This window comes from Poecile atricapillus, chromosome W, assembly GCF_030490865.1.
Source record: "Poecile atricapillus isolate bPoeAtr1 chromosome W, bPoeAtr1.hap1, whole genome shotgun sequence".
Classification (NCBI taxonomy): Eukaryota; Metazoa; Chordata; class Aves; order Passeriformes; family Paridae; genus Poecile; species Poecile atricapillus.
Window position 1 is genome coordinate 3,034,864 of NC_081288.1, and position 17,248 is coordinate 3,052,111.

The 17,248-nt window shown below is 48.4% G+C and overlaps 1 protein-coding gene across 3 annotated transcripts in view; it reads left to right on the forward strand.

The window, feature by feature from the left end:
• LOC131591803 (plexin-A4-like) overlaps nucleotides 1–17,248 on the forward strand; it is a 417,581-nt gene that overhangs the window by 204,548 nt on the left and 195,785 nt on the right. For 2 of the 3 annotated variants that reach the window (XM_058862866.1, XM_058862867.1), the window contains exon 4: nucleotides 5,699–5,830. In XM_058862866.1, coding sequence (XP_058718849.1) covers nucleotides 5,699–5,830 — 132 coding nt within the window. Of the gene's footprint in view, nucleotides 1–5,698; nucleotides 5,831–16,288; nucleotides 17,098–17,248 lie in introns of those variants that run through there. The other variant, XM_058862869.1, reaches the window with a different exon arrangement.

Sequence of the window (17,248 nt, forward strand, 5' to 3'; positions counted from 1 at the left end):
AAAAAACCTCTCTGAACAACCTGTGCCAGTGCCTTTTTCTTGAATAAACCAAAACTGGATGATGTTAACATGCTCCAAACACTGATTCAGTCTACGGGATCAGGCTTTGATGGGCCTGAGTAAAGCTCCTGGAGTACATCTGTGTGGATGGATTTCAGCAGGAAATGTCACTTTATAGGAAAGAATAGAGGTGCTAACAGAGGTATGTGGCCCTCTCTGAAAGGCAGGTGTTTCTGTTGCTCTGCTGAGTTTAAAGATATTTTCTTTTTTGCCATAATCATTACTTATCCTCCAGCAAAGGCACCAAGTGCTGACTGCCACCAATTCCTTTAGTCCTCCAATCCCACTGCTCTTCCCTTGACAATTTTGAGTCCATCCCCCATGATTTGGAGAGGGTTATTGCATCCCTCTCTTTGATAACAATGTGATACCAACCTCCATGTCCCTCTTAGAAGTGTGATTGAGGCATCTGCCACCAACTTGCTGGGGAAACTGTCCTCGAGCATCAGCCTCCCGTGGATCCCTCAGCAGCTGGGGAGGCCCAGATAACGCTGAAAAGCACCAGCCGAGTGATGGAAGGTATCTTTTACCTTCTTTCATCTACCAGACCCGTGGGCTGCTTGCCAGGGAGCCTGTGGGTCCAGCCATGGCCAGGGTGGGAGCTCAGAGAAGGCCAGAGCCTGTGTCTTTAAAGATTAATAGTGTTATTTGCTCATTAAGGAGCTCGTTTTGAAGTCAGCACGAGCCAGAACATTCGAGTGCAAGCATCTGTTTGCTACTGGGAGAGGATATTTATTGTCTGATACTTCAATGGATGTAAATAAACAGCCAGCCCTAGATAATGTTCAGACAAACAAACAAACAGCTGCCAGAATGGGTCCCTTGGTAGTTGACCTTCGGGAAGCATCATGCTGATGTTTTAATAGCAGCTCTGCAGAGCCAAGCCCAGTGAGTGAAGCCTTCCAGGAAGAGGAAGGATTAATGTGCAGCCTGAGAGTGCTGGGCCCTGGGAGCTCCCACATGTGTTGGGTTAAAGGAGGACAAGGGAGCTGAGCTGAGCATCTGGGGGTCTGAGGGGTGTCCAGGACAGACATTCAGGAACAGGGAGCAGGTAGGTGATCCTGTTGTGGAGGTGATGGGCGTGTTTGTGGACTCTGGGTTGTGGTGGACTGAGCATTTCGAGACTCACATGTGGTCCTGGAGCCCCCTCTGTCGCTTGTTGTTCCCCTCCTTCTTGCCTTGCAGAGGAGCTCATGGCTCACAGGCAGCTCCCAGAGGCGATCCCAGCTGGACTGTTAGTCAGGTTCTCACCTCACAGACCCCCAAAAAACATTGTGAATATAGGAATGCCCATCATTCAGTCAGAAGAAAACTCTATCCATGCCACCACCCCAGCTCCAGGTGGGGCTTGTGGCTGATGCCAGCAGAGAGGAGCAGAACTGAGGGAATGGGTGGTACATTCCTCAAATTCCCTGCAATTGGAAACTTGGGGAGCTTTCCAAGCAGAGATAGTGTCTGTGTCCCTGACTTTAGTGGTGATCACCTGCAGGCTTTGATGAGGATTTTCCCATTTTCCCTTCACAGACTCTGATTTTTTTCACCAACCCAAGTGCCCTGGTTCTAGCAGGAGCCTTGGAGCCAGGAATAAATCTCTAAGAGAAAGTGCAGTTGTGTTCTCTGATGCTCAGGATGGTGAAGAATGTGCAGGGAAGGTGGAGATCCTCAGGGCTCTGTGCCTGGGGTCCAACATAAGAAAGACAGGGGTTTAAGATAGGTAAAGGGATGGCTGGAGTTAGGGGCTGGACTTCTGGCTGCAGTCTCCAATAATCAGCTCACCGCTGGCATAGGGCTCACAAGGGCTGTGCAGTGTGGGTTGATGTCTGCCAGATTTTCTGGCCTTTTTATGAATTTTCCTTTTTTTTAGCTACTAGATTTAACTAGAGAGAGGGGTTTTGTGCACTCAGAGCTGTTGGGCTGTGGGTGTATGAGCACACGTGTGTGTGTTTGCACATGTATGGTGCAACGAGCCCTGTCCCTCCTTCCCTTCCTCCCCCTCTGCAAAATAATGACTTTTCAGGCTATTAGGCCAGCAATAGCTGTTAAATCACTTCCAGTAGCTCTGTATTCCTGGTGTGAAGCCTCTGCAATCTTTTTACCTGCACCAAACGCACAGGGGAGATCCCTGGGGGCTGTGCCTCCTGTCTCCATGGTTTGTTAACTCCAGCTGGCTGTTCCTCCAGCCTGCCTCTTCCATCTCCGAGCTCTTTCCCCTCTAATGGGGCCTGGCAAAGGCTGAGGACAGTGACTGAGCCCTGGGGTGATAATTGGCTGCTTACATATCTGGCAGCCTGCAGATCTGACCCTGGTGGTGCTGGAAAATCAAGGTCAAAGCAGCGAAGATGTGAGGTTTGTTTAGCACAGGGATCAGCAGAGAGTGAGGATGCTCTGACGGGAATGAGAAACCACGAGGGACTGGGAGGAGGCAGAGTGGAGACAGCAGAAAAAGCTCCCTGGCTGCTCCCTGAGAGGGAGAACTTGGAGCTGGAAAGCCTCAGTGGAAAAGAGGAAAGGCTCCTGCCGTGGGGGTATTTGATGTGCTCGGGGCAGAGCCCCAACAGGGAGGCTCCTCAGCTCCTGTGCTCCTCAGCCTGAAGCATTTCCTCCTTCCTTTCCCCTGACTGTCCTAAGGGGAATGACTCAGCCCAAGCCTGTTGCATCTTTGCCCTTGACCTCATGGGTGACTTACATCAGTGTCCACTTTCAAGAAGGAAGACTCAGAGGAGCTGAATTTCCCTGTGGGGGACCACAGACATGAGCAAGCCCCTTACTCCCAGGCAGCCAGAGCTGGTGGTAGTCAGGGATGTTCAGTGCTGGGCTTCAGGCCCTGAATTCTCTTGTGTCAGGGATGCTCAGTGCTGGGCTTCAGACCCTGAATTTTTTGTGTGTCAGGGATGTTCAGTGCTGGGCTTCAGACCCTGAGTTGTTTGTGTGTCAGGGATGCTCAGTGCTGGGCTTCAGGCCCTGAATTTTTTGTGTGTCAGGGATGTTCAGTGCTGGGCTTCAGACCCTGAGTTGTTTGTGTGTCAGGGATGTTCAGTGCTGGGCTTCAGACCCTGAATTCTCTGTGTGTCAGGGATGCTCAGTGCTGAGCTTCAGACCCTGAGTTGTTTGTGTGTCAGGGATGCTCAGTGCTGGGCTTCAGGCCCTGAATTCTCTGTGTGTCAGGGATGCTCAGTGCTGGGCTTCAGACCCTGAATTCTCTGTGTGTCAGGGATGCTCAGTGCTGGGCTTCAGACCCTGAATTCTCTGTGTGTCAGGGATGCTCAGTGCTGGGCTTCAGGCCCTGAATTCTCTGTGTGTCAGGGATGCTCAGTGCTGGGCTTCAGGCCCTGAATTCTCTGTGTGTCAGGGATGCTCAGTGCTGGGCTTCAGGCCCTGAATTCTGTGTGTCAGGGATGCTCAGTGCTGGGCTTCAGGCCCTGAATTCTCTGTGTGTCAGGGATGCTCAGTGCTGGGTTTCAAGCCCTGAATTCTGTGTGTCAGGGATGCTCAGTGCTGGGTTTCAGACCCTGAGTTGTTTGTGTGTCAGGGATGCTCAGTGCTGGGCTTCAGACCCTGAATTCTCTGTGTGTCAGGGATGCTCAGTGCTGGGCTTCAGGCCCTGAATTCTCTGTGTGTCAGGGATGTTCAGTGCTGGGCTTCAGGCCCTGAATTCTCTTGTGTCAGGGATGCTCAGTGCTGGGCTTCAGACCCTGAGTTGTTTGTGTGTCAGGGATGCTCAGTGCTGGGTTTCAAGCCCTGAATTCTCTGTGTGTCAGGGATGCTCCGTGCTGGGCTTCAGGCCCTGAATTCTCTTGTGTCAGGGATGCTCAGTGCTGTGCTTCAGGCCCTGGCCTCTCTATGTGCTGATGTTGGACTGATGTGCTGATGTGTGTTGCTATCATCAGCAGCTCCATCACGATGACAAATGAACTGCATTTGACACTCCCGTGTCATTGGACCAGCCCAGCAGCCAAGGCCTGCACGTGCTCCCACTTCTGTGGAGTCTGATGGATAACATGCAGGATCTGAGCATCCCTGAGCGCCCTCCACACCCTTTGCTGGCACAGAGAGCCCCTCTAACTCCTTTCTGCTTCATTTTCCTTATCTTTCCTGGGGAAATCATATTCCCTTGTTGTCCCACAGCAGGTGAGTACATCAAGGAAGGACAAAGATCTGCTGTCCTTTACTCATACAGACTTTCCAGACCCTTTACCATTCCTTCTCTTTGACTTTCCAATACAGAAGATGATTCAGGCTCAGTTTCTTGGCTGAGAGGTTGATACAGAAGGAACAAGCTCGAGGGCTGTGCCAGGGAACAGTGGGAGCAGGTCTTGACACCATAAGTTCTCCACAGCTCGTTATTCCCTTTGGATGGGAAGAGTCCTTTTTGCTCAGCTATCCAACTGCAGACTGGGAATCTTTGGTCAGGAAGGCATGGAGATTATAATGTGGGGCATGATGAAGATCTCCTACATCTTTATTTCTTTTAGGGAAAGGTACTGCGGTGTTTGTGTTGCAGCAGGATAGAACATTTTCAGAAAGTGAAAGGGAACACATGGGAAACAGAGGGAGATACGGAATGTGGATGCATGTCTGAAACATGACTGTGTGGTTTGCTGCTGTACAGAGCCCCACAAGATTCAGGAGAACTCCTGAGAATAGTTATTTTATCATGACTTGTTCCATATTGAAAGAGATCGCAAACCTTCTCCAGCTTCTTTTAAGCCCAAACTCTAGAAATGGTTTTTAAGCAGGTAAAGAAAAGTCTGTTGTTTTCCGCATTTTCTTCTGTATCACTGGATCATTGTCAGGGATAGACAGGGACTGTGTGTCTGGTTCCTCCTCATAATCCCAGTTATTGATGTCCCTGAGTGACACCCTGTTATGAGATGTGTCTGGAATCATAAGGTGCCACGATGGTGCAGGACTGATTTCAATACCTGATATATGCAACCAGCAAGAGAAATAGTCTGTGTTGCACCGAACACTCTGCAGTAATAAATTGCCCCGTGGAACATTAGCAATAAGAGCAATAATATTATCTGAGTAGCATTTGAGTGAGTCAGTCCTGCAGATTTGTGTGGTTTTTTATCTTCTGCTCATCACCACCACAGAGCCTTCCCTCCTTGCCATCATTTTGAGCGTGGTAGATCTGTCCAGGCGGTGACAGGAGCACAGTGACAGTGCCAGATAAAAGCCAGCAGGCTCTGCATTGTTCTTACTGTGCTCTTGTGTTGATGGGACCAGCAGAAATGATGAGATCTGCTTTATCCTTTTGGTGAGGAGGCTGGGAAAAGTTCACTTTTTGTTGACAGTGGTTGTAGTCTGAAAGATCTGGGCCACAATACATTTGTCCAATGATTATTTTGTATAAATATTATAAATACATATATATATTACTGTAAGGGTGGTGAGAGAGGTTTCCCAGAGCAGCTGTGGCTGCCCCTGGATCCCTGTAAGTGTCCAAGGCCAGGCTGGACAGGGCTTGGAGCAGCCTGGGACAGTGGAAGGTGTCCCTGCCCATGGCAGGGGGTTTGGAATGAAATGGTCTTTAAAGTTCATTTCAACACAAATCACTCTGTGTTTCTGTAACTGTTTTCAGTGGAAGGAGGGAAAATCCTCATGTTCTCTCTCTGCTTTTGTTGTTGCTGCACAGATCCGTGTGGATGGCACCACCAAGAACACGCTGGAGTACGAGATCGTGCAGGTGGTGGACACTGGCCCCATCCTCCGGGACATGGCTTTCTCCGTGGATCACGAACACCTCTACATCATGTCTGAGAAGCAGGTAAGGAGCTCCAGCAGCCCGTGGTGCTTTATAAACCTTTTGGCTCCATCATGCTGTGGACATCAGGGCTGCTCATGAATTCTGGCCGTGACCACAGTTCCTACAAGGATGTGCCCCGTTGTCGACCTCAGGATTTTTATGCTCATAAACCCATGGCATTTATATACTTTTGCAGTATTGAGGGGCCAGGGGCACAGAACTCGGGGGGCAGGGACCACCCCCAGAGTTCCTTTGTCCTGCTGGCCGCAGGACAAGGATTTGCTGCTGCTTTGTTCTCCACCCTGACCCAAACAGTGGCTGCATCTGCTGCAGACACAGGAAGGTGCAGCACTGGATTGTTTGGCTCTAACTGGAGTTTTTGGAGAGGCTGGAACCTCTTTGTGACACAGTGGGCAAGAGTGTAGGACACTGCCTGCCAGGGGTGCAGGCCAGGGTTGGTGTGGTGCTCCTGTTGTGTTATCAGCATTATGATTGAAAATGTTGGCAGCTGGATTCCAGGGAAGGACAAGTCTGGGTACCCAGCATGGAATTCCAGCTGATTTCAGTGGAAGTCTTGGCCTTGGGAAGTTTGCTGCTTGGGGTAGGGGTAGGGGGAGGAACTACTTTTATATGAAAAAATTCACTGTTTGTACTTAGTCCTGTGGGTGTGCAGGATTACTTGAGCTGTCATACCTGATTGATTCACAGATGCTCATGAGGAGCTTTACATCCACAAAAAGAAGGGGAACAATGAGGGATTGTGGTAGGGTGATGGCAGCTGCCCTGCAGTGCCACTTCAGTGGAAGCCACCAGTCTGAGTGGGACATGGTCACCCATACATGTTCAATGGTTTATTAAACAAGTATTACTGGTTATATTTTTTTAATCTACGACTGTCATTTCTTCTGCCTGCACCACTTAAAATAAAGTGGTTTGTGATGTCTCCAAACATTTCCCTCTACTGTGCATATTCATACCTAAAATTTGGTGTGGTGAAGGGAGCAACTCTGCAAATTCCTTCTGACAAAAGAAGCTGAGAGATACCATAACTCAGGAGAAAGGACAGGATGACAGAGCTGGGATTCCTTCTCATCTGCTCCTGGGCAAGGATGGGATTTCACTTCATCTGAAGTGAAAACAGTTCCAGTCACTTTTTGGGATGGGGTGAGAAGCTGGAGGCAGGTGATGCCTGAGCTCCTGCAAGGCTTTGAGCATGACACCATTCCTTTTCCTCATACTTTTGTTTGAGTCCTTTCTTTTTCCTTCTGCATAGAATGCGGCTCCTTGAGGGTCAAAGCCCTGGAGCAGAACAATGAGTGCACCCATAACCAACCCACTGTTTTCAGGTCCTTTTTGTCCATTTGAGGTCACCTCAGGCACCAGTGCTGCCTTTTCACAGCCCTTCAGATTTACAGAGACTCCCAGGGGTTGTCTCAAACCTCTGGGGGAGATGTCAGTGGGACAGCAACGTTCACTCCCTCACATCCTTAAAGCATGAAATCTGGAACAAGAGGAACAATTAGTTTTTCCTCCAGAGAGTTCCAAAAACTTATTCTTACTGGTCCATTGACTACATGCACTTCCCTGACCATTACAGCACGAGCAGATTAATTTTGTGCTTGGCTGTTCCAAAGCACAAGTCAGGGCTGGTGTTTTTAGGACCCCAAGCCCTGCAGAGAGCTCAGGAGCTCTGAGCCCCCTGTGATTTATCAATCATCTCCTCCCACCCACCTTTGACGCCCATGGGTGTCACTGTGAGAGAGGCTGGTGAAAATGGCAAGGACTGTAGTTATTTAAAGTCTGATGTGAAACACTCAGCGCTACATCAGCTTTTGCCCAAATCTGGTTTTATCTGAGGCGGGCGATGTGAGTGACAGCGCTGCCATCTCAGCAGTGCAGTCACTACCTGTGTGCTCATGATGGAACACACTTTAATGCTTGGATAAATTTATATTTGTAGAGCCTCATGAGTGGGTGCAGGGGATTGCCTTTGCTGGAGGCAGGATTATGAACAGGCTGCCCTTGGGGAGCAAATACCCCACCCACTCTACAAGCCATGTACAGATCTTTTAGAAAAGGGTGAAGATCTGACTTACCAGAGGTTTTCACTGCCCACAGTGGTACTGGGAGATCTCTGGAGATGAGGGACAGAGGGGTGATGACTTAACCTGACCTTTTACAGATAGGCACCAGGGCTTGTGCCATCCCTGGGGAAGGAGGAGGTTTCTCCTTCCTCTGCCTGCTGGGCTCAGCCCTGTCTGTGCCCCAGAGATATTAGTGGTTCTGTTATTACCTGTGTATTTATTAAAAGCTGTTTTCATGGACTCACAAAATCGTTAAGGTTGGGAAAGGCCTCTAAGGCCATCAACTCCAACCTCTGGCCAAGTACTCCTGTATTCACTAAACCATATTCTGAGGTGCCACTTGTGTTTTGAACACTTGTGGGGATGGTGACCCCACCACTGCCCTGGGCAGCCTCTTCCAATGCTTCATCACTCTGTCACTGATGAAATTGTTCCTGGCATCCTTCCTGAGCCTCCCTGAGCCTCCCCTGGTGCAGCTTGAGGCCATTTGCTCTTGTCCTGTTGGTGGTTGCCTGGGAGAAGACTCTGACCCCCACCTCACAACAGCCTCTTTTCAGGGAGTTGTGCAGAGCAGTGAGGGCCCCACTGATCCTCCTTTTCTCCAGGCTAAACTGCTCCAGCTCTCTCAGACACTCCTCACAGGACTTGTGCTCCAAACCTTATGGTTTTGCCAGACTTGGCTCCACCTCTCACCAGCCCCCCACAAGAATGGGAACCCCAGTGTTAAGGCAAATTTTTCCAGCTTGTCCCAGTCTTACCACAGCTCTGGGCATCTCAGCAAGGCACCCTTCAACTTGGAATCCTAAAAAGAGCCATCACTGCAAATCTGGATACAAGGAACGTCTTTCTTATGCTGCCAAAATAATCCCCTGGCCTTTTTAAGGTCAACTTCTGCATGGGAGCATTTTCCCCAGTGAATTTGGGTGGCCTTGGTTTGCACATGGGTGTTTTCCTCTGGAGCTGAACTCCCTGGGCTCCAAGGGAGATGGAACCGAGCTCATCCTTGTGGTCTGTGGCTGATACAGTGTCCAGTTCCTCTGGACACTGAGAGGTGACAAGCAGCACTTGCCCACTCAATCAGATGTGCAGTGCTCTGAGGAGCAGAATTTTCACCATTATCTAGAAATACATATTTTATACAGACAGTGATTGAAAGAGAGGGAGGAGATTTGTCACTGAAACCCAGAGACAGAGCATACAAAGGTCCCATCATTTTCCAGAGCTGTGGACATCTCTGTGTTTTAGGTGTGAATGTGTTTCAAGTCCCTGTTGGCAGCGCAGGGAAGGGTTGGTGCACACATGGGATCTGTCAGGATCGATCAGGAGATCATCCCTTTAGCTCCAGCCTTCACAAACACCCTGAGGGAGCTACAGCCACTATCCCAGCTTGCTCCAAGCCCCATCCAGTCCAACCTTGGACTTTCCAGGGTTGGGGCAGCCACAGCTGCTCTGGGCAGCCTGTGCCAGTGCTCATCACCCCCACAGCCAAGAATTTCCTCCTAATATCCCATTTAAACCTGCTCACTTTGTCTGAAGCCATTCTCCGCCTGCCCTACATGCCCTGTAAAGATCTCCTCTCCACATTTCTCATGTCAGTTCATTGGAGGCTGGGACTTTCTTGCTCCTTTATTTGTTTCTGTGTGCAGAGGAGCCCTGTGCCTCACATGCTGATCTCAGGGGATGAGGAGCAGATGGGAAATGCTGGGGGAGCAGGGCGGTCTCTGCTGCAGCTTCTCTGCATCTTCCCTGCTCCTCATCACACATGCCTGAGCTTCCTTGGGTTCCCCTCCCTCACCTAATCAGTTCTGAATTTCTTTCTCTTCCCAGCTAATAATCTCCCTGGAACTCTTTGCAGGGATGGACATAATTCTTTCACTCCTTTCTCATTCTCCCTGCCTCTCTCTCTGATCCTTTGCAGCCCTTTCCTCTCATTTCCAGGCTTGCACTTGCTTTTCCACCACTCCTGCATTCCTGGCATCCCTGTTTCGTTGCTCTCTGCTCTCCCAGCTGTCTCCACACCTGATTGGCCACATCTCCTTGTTTCCTTGCTGCTCAAGTGTTGACACACACACAGAGCCCACCTCTGCATGCCGGGAGGTGCAGGATGCTCATCCTCTTGTCCCACCTTTGGACAAACATTGGGAAGGTCACCTCCATCACCCCATAAATAACTCTGTTTTGGCATGTTGGACTCCTGGGTCTCTCGCAGCGTTTTGCAAAGCTGGTGCAACCCATGGAAACAACTTCAAGACAGGAATCTCCTTTTGATACAGAGGGAACAAAGGGAAGAGCTGGAGGAAATAACCTTAAAGGCTCAAAATCCAGAAGGGTAAGAAGTGTCAATTTCATACTTAAGTCTCAAGGTTTTGAGCTTCCTCTTCCTTTTGGTTTACTGAAGGTTGGGAAGACTGTTCTGCAACCAGGTTTTGACAACTTTATGTTACTCATGAGCAACTTTACTCATCCCTGGAAGTGTCCAAGGCCAGGCTGGACACAGCTTGGAGCACCCTGGGATAGTGGAAGGTGTCCCTGCCCACAGCAGGGTGAAATGGGATGGTCTTCATTGTCCCTTTTAAAACCACCCTGTGCTTCTGTGTTTGCCTCAAGGAAGGAGATTTTCTGTCCCTCTCTGCACAGGCGGGTTTGTTCTGTGGGTCAGCATCACGCTCCAGTGGAAAGTTGTGCTTTCTCCCCGTAAATTAGCAGAAAGTCACCCACAATCTGTGAATAAATCACATCTGTGCAGTGCTATCATTCCCTAAAAACATTACAGTGTGTCGGAGGTGAGACTGGTAAGGTCATGCGTAGCAGAAGCAGATGGGTATTTTGGAGGCTCTTTTAAACTTTGCCAGCGAAATATCAAATAAATATGTAGTTCAACTAAAGCGTGGCAGAAAGCACATTTGGTAAAAATTAAGTAACTGTACTGCAAATCATGTTGACAGGGTCTTTTTGGCCTTTTTGTGTCTGTTTCTCATTAAAATGGGGAAGGCTTTTACCTATTTGTCTCCTGAGATTTATTCTTCTTCCCTCTGTCGTTGAGTCACTATCAGCAGCAGAATTATTGTTTGCAAATTAGCTGCCAAAGAGGAGGGGGTGTCTGGCCAGTTTACTTCTGGTTTCATGACCACTGATTAAAATCTTGTCTGCTGCTTATGGTATCGTATCAATTAGTTAAAGCAATCACTAATAAACTTGCTTAATTATGGCTTAATTTCTTCAAATGTGGTCTTTGCACAAGATATCAAGCGGCATTAACTCCTGGGTTTGGAGTGGATGTTTCCAGGGGATTGTCAGTATGAGGCTGTCCCCAGAAACACTGGCTCAAGATCACAAGTTTTAAAAATAACTCGGGAGGTTTTGGAGTTTTTTTCCCTTTTCATTTGCATTTGTTTGTGAGCCATCAGGTTGTGTGCAGACCACATTTTTCATCATTGGGCCAGAACCAGAAAATGCAGAAAGATCTTGTTGGAAAACAGAAAGCTGAGATTATCTAATAGGTGTGACTTCTTGACCTGGGGATTTAAAAGCAGCAGAGACACACAGAAAATGTAAATTTAGGTGCTGTTGTTGCAGATTTCTGTTATTCTGCTGTCTTGGAGTGTTGATTTAGAAGGGGCAGTGAAAGGTGACCACTGTGCACATCCACTCCTTGGAGGTGGTCAGGTCTTCTGCTGGACTTCACTGCTCAACTTCTGGAAGGGTATTGGCAGCATCATCTCTTCCTTGGGTTAATTATCAGGCAGCTGGGAAGGAATTTTTGGCTGTGAGGGTGGTGAGGCCCTGGCACAGGTTTTCCAGAGCAGCTGGAAGTGTCCAAGGCCAGGCTGGATGGGGCTTGGAGCAATCTGGGATAGTGGAAGGTGTCCCTGTCCATGGCAGGAGTGGAATTAATGGGCTTTAAGGTCCCTTCCAACCCAAACCATTCTGTGATTCCATAGTTGTCTGTTTCTAAACCAGACGGACATCCTATGTAAGATGAGGGCCACCAGAGCTTCTAAGACACCCAAAACATGGTTTAATTCACTGTCTTGGCAAAAATATGTCACATTCCCTCTAAATCCTCCAAAGAAGAGAGACTCCAAACCACCCATTTCCTCGCCAGCCGTCCCGCTCTTTGGCAGTCCTGCACAAAATTGATAGGGAAGAGCAGTTCCTAGAGTTCACTCAATCCCTATCAGGCAATGAGTGTAATCCCAGTTGGCAGCAAAGGCAACTTCTGTTCTCTTTGATTGTTCTTTGCTGCCCCTGGAATACTCCTCATTACCCTCAGCAATATCAGAGGCTGAACTCCGCTCTCCCTCGCATTTGCTTTCACCTAATTAAGGGCCTGTTAAATAAGGTCAGATGCCCTCTGAGAAATGTCTGAATGGATGGAAAATCCCGCATGGATGCTCAGCAAAGGATGGAAAAGACACTGTGTGGCTGCCTGTGTTTCCCAGCCAAGAATGATAAAAGTGATTTGGCCCACTGGCAAAACTGCAGTGCATTGTGCTGCTGACTCTTTGGAAATAATTCTTGATCAGCAAAAGGCAAATTATTGCAAAAAAATCTTAATTTAGCTTGATTTTAACTCATTTGCTGCTTTCAGTGGGTGTCTCAGAGTAAGCTGGGATAATTCAGGGAGTAGGGAGTCCCTTAACCTCCTGCTGGCTTGGTTGTGTGTTCCAGAAGGGATGTGAATAACTGAGAAAGCTGACCTGAGCAGCAGAGGAACAGATTCAAGGTCTTGGAGGTGTCCCAAATGCATCATTCATGGCAAGGGAAGAAATTCCACCTGGGGCTGTTTCCATCCCACAAGATACACGGGCAGCTGGAATTCCAGCTCTCACTGTCCCTCAGCCTTGGGCTTCCCACACTTGAATTAAGCTCTTTTTATGCTTTGGAAAGGCTTTGATGAGCCAGTCCATACTACATTGAAGTGCTTCACTTTGCCCTAAAACCAGGGCTATGCAAACTGCACCAGGAAGGAGGAAAGGCTGGGAGACAGCCCAGGATTTGGGAGACCTTGAATCATTCCCTGCCTTGCTCACAGACTCCTGGCACTCTCAGACACACAATGTGATTTTTTGGAGTGGCCCTGTGCAGGCCAGGGGTTGGACCTGATGATCCTTCCAAGGATATTCCAGGAATTTATGATTCAATGACATCAGCTGCGGGCAAACCTCTGTAACTCCGTGTGCCTCGAAGGTACAGAAGATATTTCCATGATCAGGACTTCTTTTGGAACTCTCTGTAGCACCTGCTACTGTTGAAAACTCTGCTGTCCTCCTGACCTGTGTACATGCCCTGATGAGAGCTGGAAAGCTCTGTTGGTTCCCAAAGTTCAGAGGGACTTTTGCTTTGTCACCATCAGATGTCCACTCTGAGCTTTGCTGTGTATCAGAGAGGGAAATGCTCCTTCAGAGAATAATTTATAGCCACCCTGAGCTCTAGGTGACATGAGTTAAAGCTTCCTTGATCCTATCTAGAGGAACCTTGGCAAGCCCAAGCTGTAGGGGAGGACCAGCAGGGTGCAGTTTGACAGCTGTTCACTGGAGGGAAAGATTTCACACAAAATGCAGGTTGGGATCCCTTCTCTTCATGCCTGGCCTTGCTGATCCATGCCAGAACCATCCCTTCCGGGCCTGCCCCATCCCAGAGAAATTACTTCCCTTCCAGCACATTGCATTAATCACTGGGTCCAGCTGTGGGGGAGGATCTGCAGCTGCTGCAGTACTTTGAGTTCATGGATCTTAGTCGTGGACAGAGCCTAAACCCTGCCTGCTGGCAGGACATGATTTCCTGTAACTCTGGGTCAGAGCACTGCTGGTGAAATTTTGCAGCTGATGTGCAGAGGGGCCGAGTGACACGTCCTTGGTTGTGCCTGTGACAGAGCAGAGCATCAGGGCTGAGTATCTGGATCACCCCTGGGCCAGGATTTGGGTGCAATTCATCCACATTAACACAATTTATTGCCTGTCACACTAAAAGACCTGTGTTCAGACACAGTGGTGGCATATTTGTGCCTGAACTCTCCAGTTGTACCCTGTTCTACATCTTCAATATTTGAGGGTAGAACCACAGCTTTCCCAGTGCCATCTGTGGATCTGCATTTGGCTTGAGCTGCAGCCTGAACTAATGTCAGCATCCGTCTCTTAGCCTGCCAAAAAGCCATGTCCCCATGCCAGGATACTTCCTCCACAGGCTGCTCAAAGAAGCAGCACAGGAGCTGGAGGATTCTCAGAGGGTTCTGAGGGTGCTGTGCTCTCTAGAGGATGGTTTAATTCATCTTTGGGATTCCTTGCCTTAAGGTATTCATGTGGGGGACACACCTGAAGGGCTTTGCCTGCTGTCAGGACATGAGGAATGGGATGTGTCATTCAGTCTAACCAGGTCTCCTTCCTCCTGCACCATGGGGTTCTGCTGACAGCTCCCCCCTGCCTCGCACAGGAGACAGAAAATAAGAAAGGGTGGAGGAAGGAGTGAGCAATGCCCAGAAATGCAAAAAGCACTTGCAGAATCATTCCCTGGGTGAGGAGAGGCAGGGACTATTGATCCTGGGGAGCTGGTGAGGGTGGGAAGCCATGGAGACGTGTCCCCTGGGGCACAGTGCTGGCCAGCACAGGGCCTGGGGGTCACCTGGCACTATTGATCTGTGCACTGTTCCTCTGTGGAGTCAAACACAGGCTGCTCAGTACAGCTGCTGTGCTGTTCCGGGAGAAAGAAGGTGGATATGAGGAGTTTAATGCATCCCTCTCATGTTTTAAACAAAAAAAAACAACCCACTCTCATCTCCCTGAGTCCTGTCAGACTGGTAGGTTGTGTTTTCAGCTAGGAACAGGTCAGAGTATTAAGGGCAGCTCAAGGAATTTAGCTGGAAATCTGAAAATCTCCCTCCTCCCTTCCCCCAGCCCCTGACCCTGTAACAGACCCAGAAGAAGGGGAGAAGAAGGAGGAAACCTAAGAAGCTGGTGATTACATGTGAAGCCTGGCAGATCTGTAATCCTGGACTCCATTAAACATCTGTCTGCTCCAATCTCCCTGACAGCCAGGTCTCCTCCTCTCGCTGCCTCGCACAGATCCTGCATTTGCAGGTCACTCAGAGGCAGCGCTTGTAAATCACCATCCTCTGCTCTGGTGTTCCACAGCCCAGCCCAGGCAGCTCCCAGGGAGGGGGGATTTGAGCAGGACAGTGCCCATGGCTCAGAGCTACAGGCACATCTACACCTCTTGGCTTGGAGCTTTTCCATCTGACACATCCTTGAGTGCTTTCCCGAATCGGTGCCCAGTGCCTGTCTGGGACCGTTCTCTTAATTATTGCGTTTTAAACATCCTTCCAAAGTTGTTTCCATTACAGGCTCATGTGTCTTATTATTTTCTTTGAGGCAAGTATTTGCTCTCTTGGGGCATTTCCTTGCACTACAAGTGAGCAGAGTTATCATGTTCTAATGCATTTTCTATTTTTCATGTGATATCCCTGAACTCCTAAGCACACTCCATGTTAGTGGATTAATAGGAATTTCATTGTAAGACTCAGGGAGAAATTTTTCAATACTCCAGAGTTTGCTGTGTCTTCTGCACTCATGGCTTTGAGTCTTTCTTGCTGTAAGGCCCCTGCTAAATATCTTTCATCACTTTATATTACTTGATACAGTCATTATCATCATGTATAGTAGGAACTGGAAAATGAAATCCATTCCAGAACCTGCCCTTGAAAGGCAAACTGGCTTTTATGCTCTTTTCTATTAAAAAAACCCCAAACCTTTAAAGTCATACTGTAATGTTATTTTTTCCCCAATTTTTTCTCAGGGTTTGAATTTTCTTCCCAGTTCTTGTGATTTTCCAGTTTGTGATTGGAAACAAGAATACTCAGCTACACTGAAAATTATCTTCTTGTTTTATTTCCTAACTGGATGAAGAAGTAATGGGAATCTTTGAGACCTAAATTAGTCTGTCTTCCTTTGTTGTTTGTTTTTGGTTTTGTTCTTGTTTTGTTTTTATTTTGTTGGGGTTTTTTTTCCTCTTTAGAAAGATATTCTGAACCAGCAATCTGAGCACTTGGTCAATACTCTGCTGTATTTTAGTTTGTTGTGTAAACTTGGCTTTCACTTGCGTTTGGGTAGTTGGGAAGATTTGAGGGGACAGAAAAATCTGTGCAAAAAGTTGTGTGGATAAATCAGTGGCTGTTTGCCTGCCCCCTCTGTGGGTGTTGCACACAGGAAAAGGAATTCCTCTGCCAAATGTCCCTGGATAAAGGCCGTGTTAAGATTATTTTTTTAATAATGGGATTTTTGGAAATAATGGTCCTTTAACTTTTCATTTTACCGTCTCATCCCAATTGCAGCATTCCCCACACCATTCCTAGGAATCCTTTCCTTTAGTTCACCTCTCATATTCACTTCTTTTCCCCTAGCCCTGAGCTCCTACATAAATACCTGCTCTTGTGTCCCTCCTCTGAGATCCTGGATCCATGGATGCCTTCGTGATGGATTTATAACTTGCAAAGCCCTTGGGATTTCTCGAGGATGAAAGACAGTGTTTGTACAAGATCCCTGCCCTCATGACATAATTTGGGAAGATTTCTCTGGAAGGAACCTTCCAAGCACTTGTGAGTTCACGTGTCAGTAGTTTCTGCCCCTAAGAGCGAAGGTAGCCCATGTGTTCCCTCCAAGCATCACACCAAGAATGTGTTTTGATGGAGTACGGGCTCCAGGGTGATTCACATAATTAATGTTGGATTCACGGAGCACTGGAAAGGAGGAGACGTTTGCACTGACCTGGGCTCCATCAGGACAAAGCTTCCTTTGTTCCCAACAAGTTATATCCTTGTTTTATTCCATTTTTTGGTGAAAAGCAATAAGACAGCGAATGGTTTCTGGCAGTGAAGCCAAATGCTGCCTTGTGCATGTAGATCTCAGCTTTCCTCCTTTCCCCTAAAAAAGGATAACTCCATCCAAATTGATAGGGAATAAACCCAAGCCATTCCTGGACACTGAGAGGTTTCCTCTTCCTCTCCAAGAGCATTTTCTCCTCCTGAATCCTCCACCTCAGGCCATGAACTGGCAGCCTGGTCATTGTGACCCGCTTGGCAGTGACTGATGGTGGGGATCTCTTTTGCTGTGGAAAATGTGGAACTGATTGTCTGGGTGACCCCGCTTGACCTGGGGAATTCTGCATTTAACCTGGCTTTAGACATAATAAACTGGAGTAATTAGCAGAGAAATTCAGTGGTGACACATCTAATTGATTGGAAATGCCAGTCCCCGATGAGAGCGGGGCTGTGGTGAGGGCTGTGCCGTGACGGGGTCGTCGGGATGCTGTCGGGAGGCAGGAAAATGCAGGGAAGGAATGTGGAGCCTGCTGGAGGTTTGCT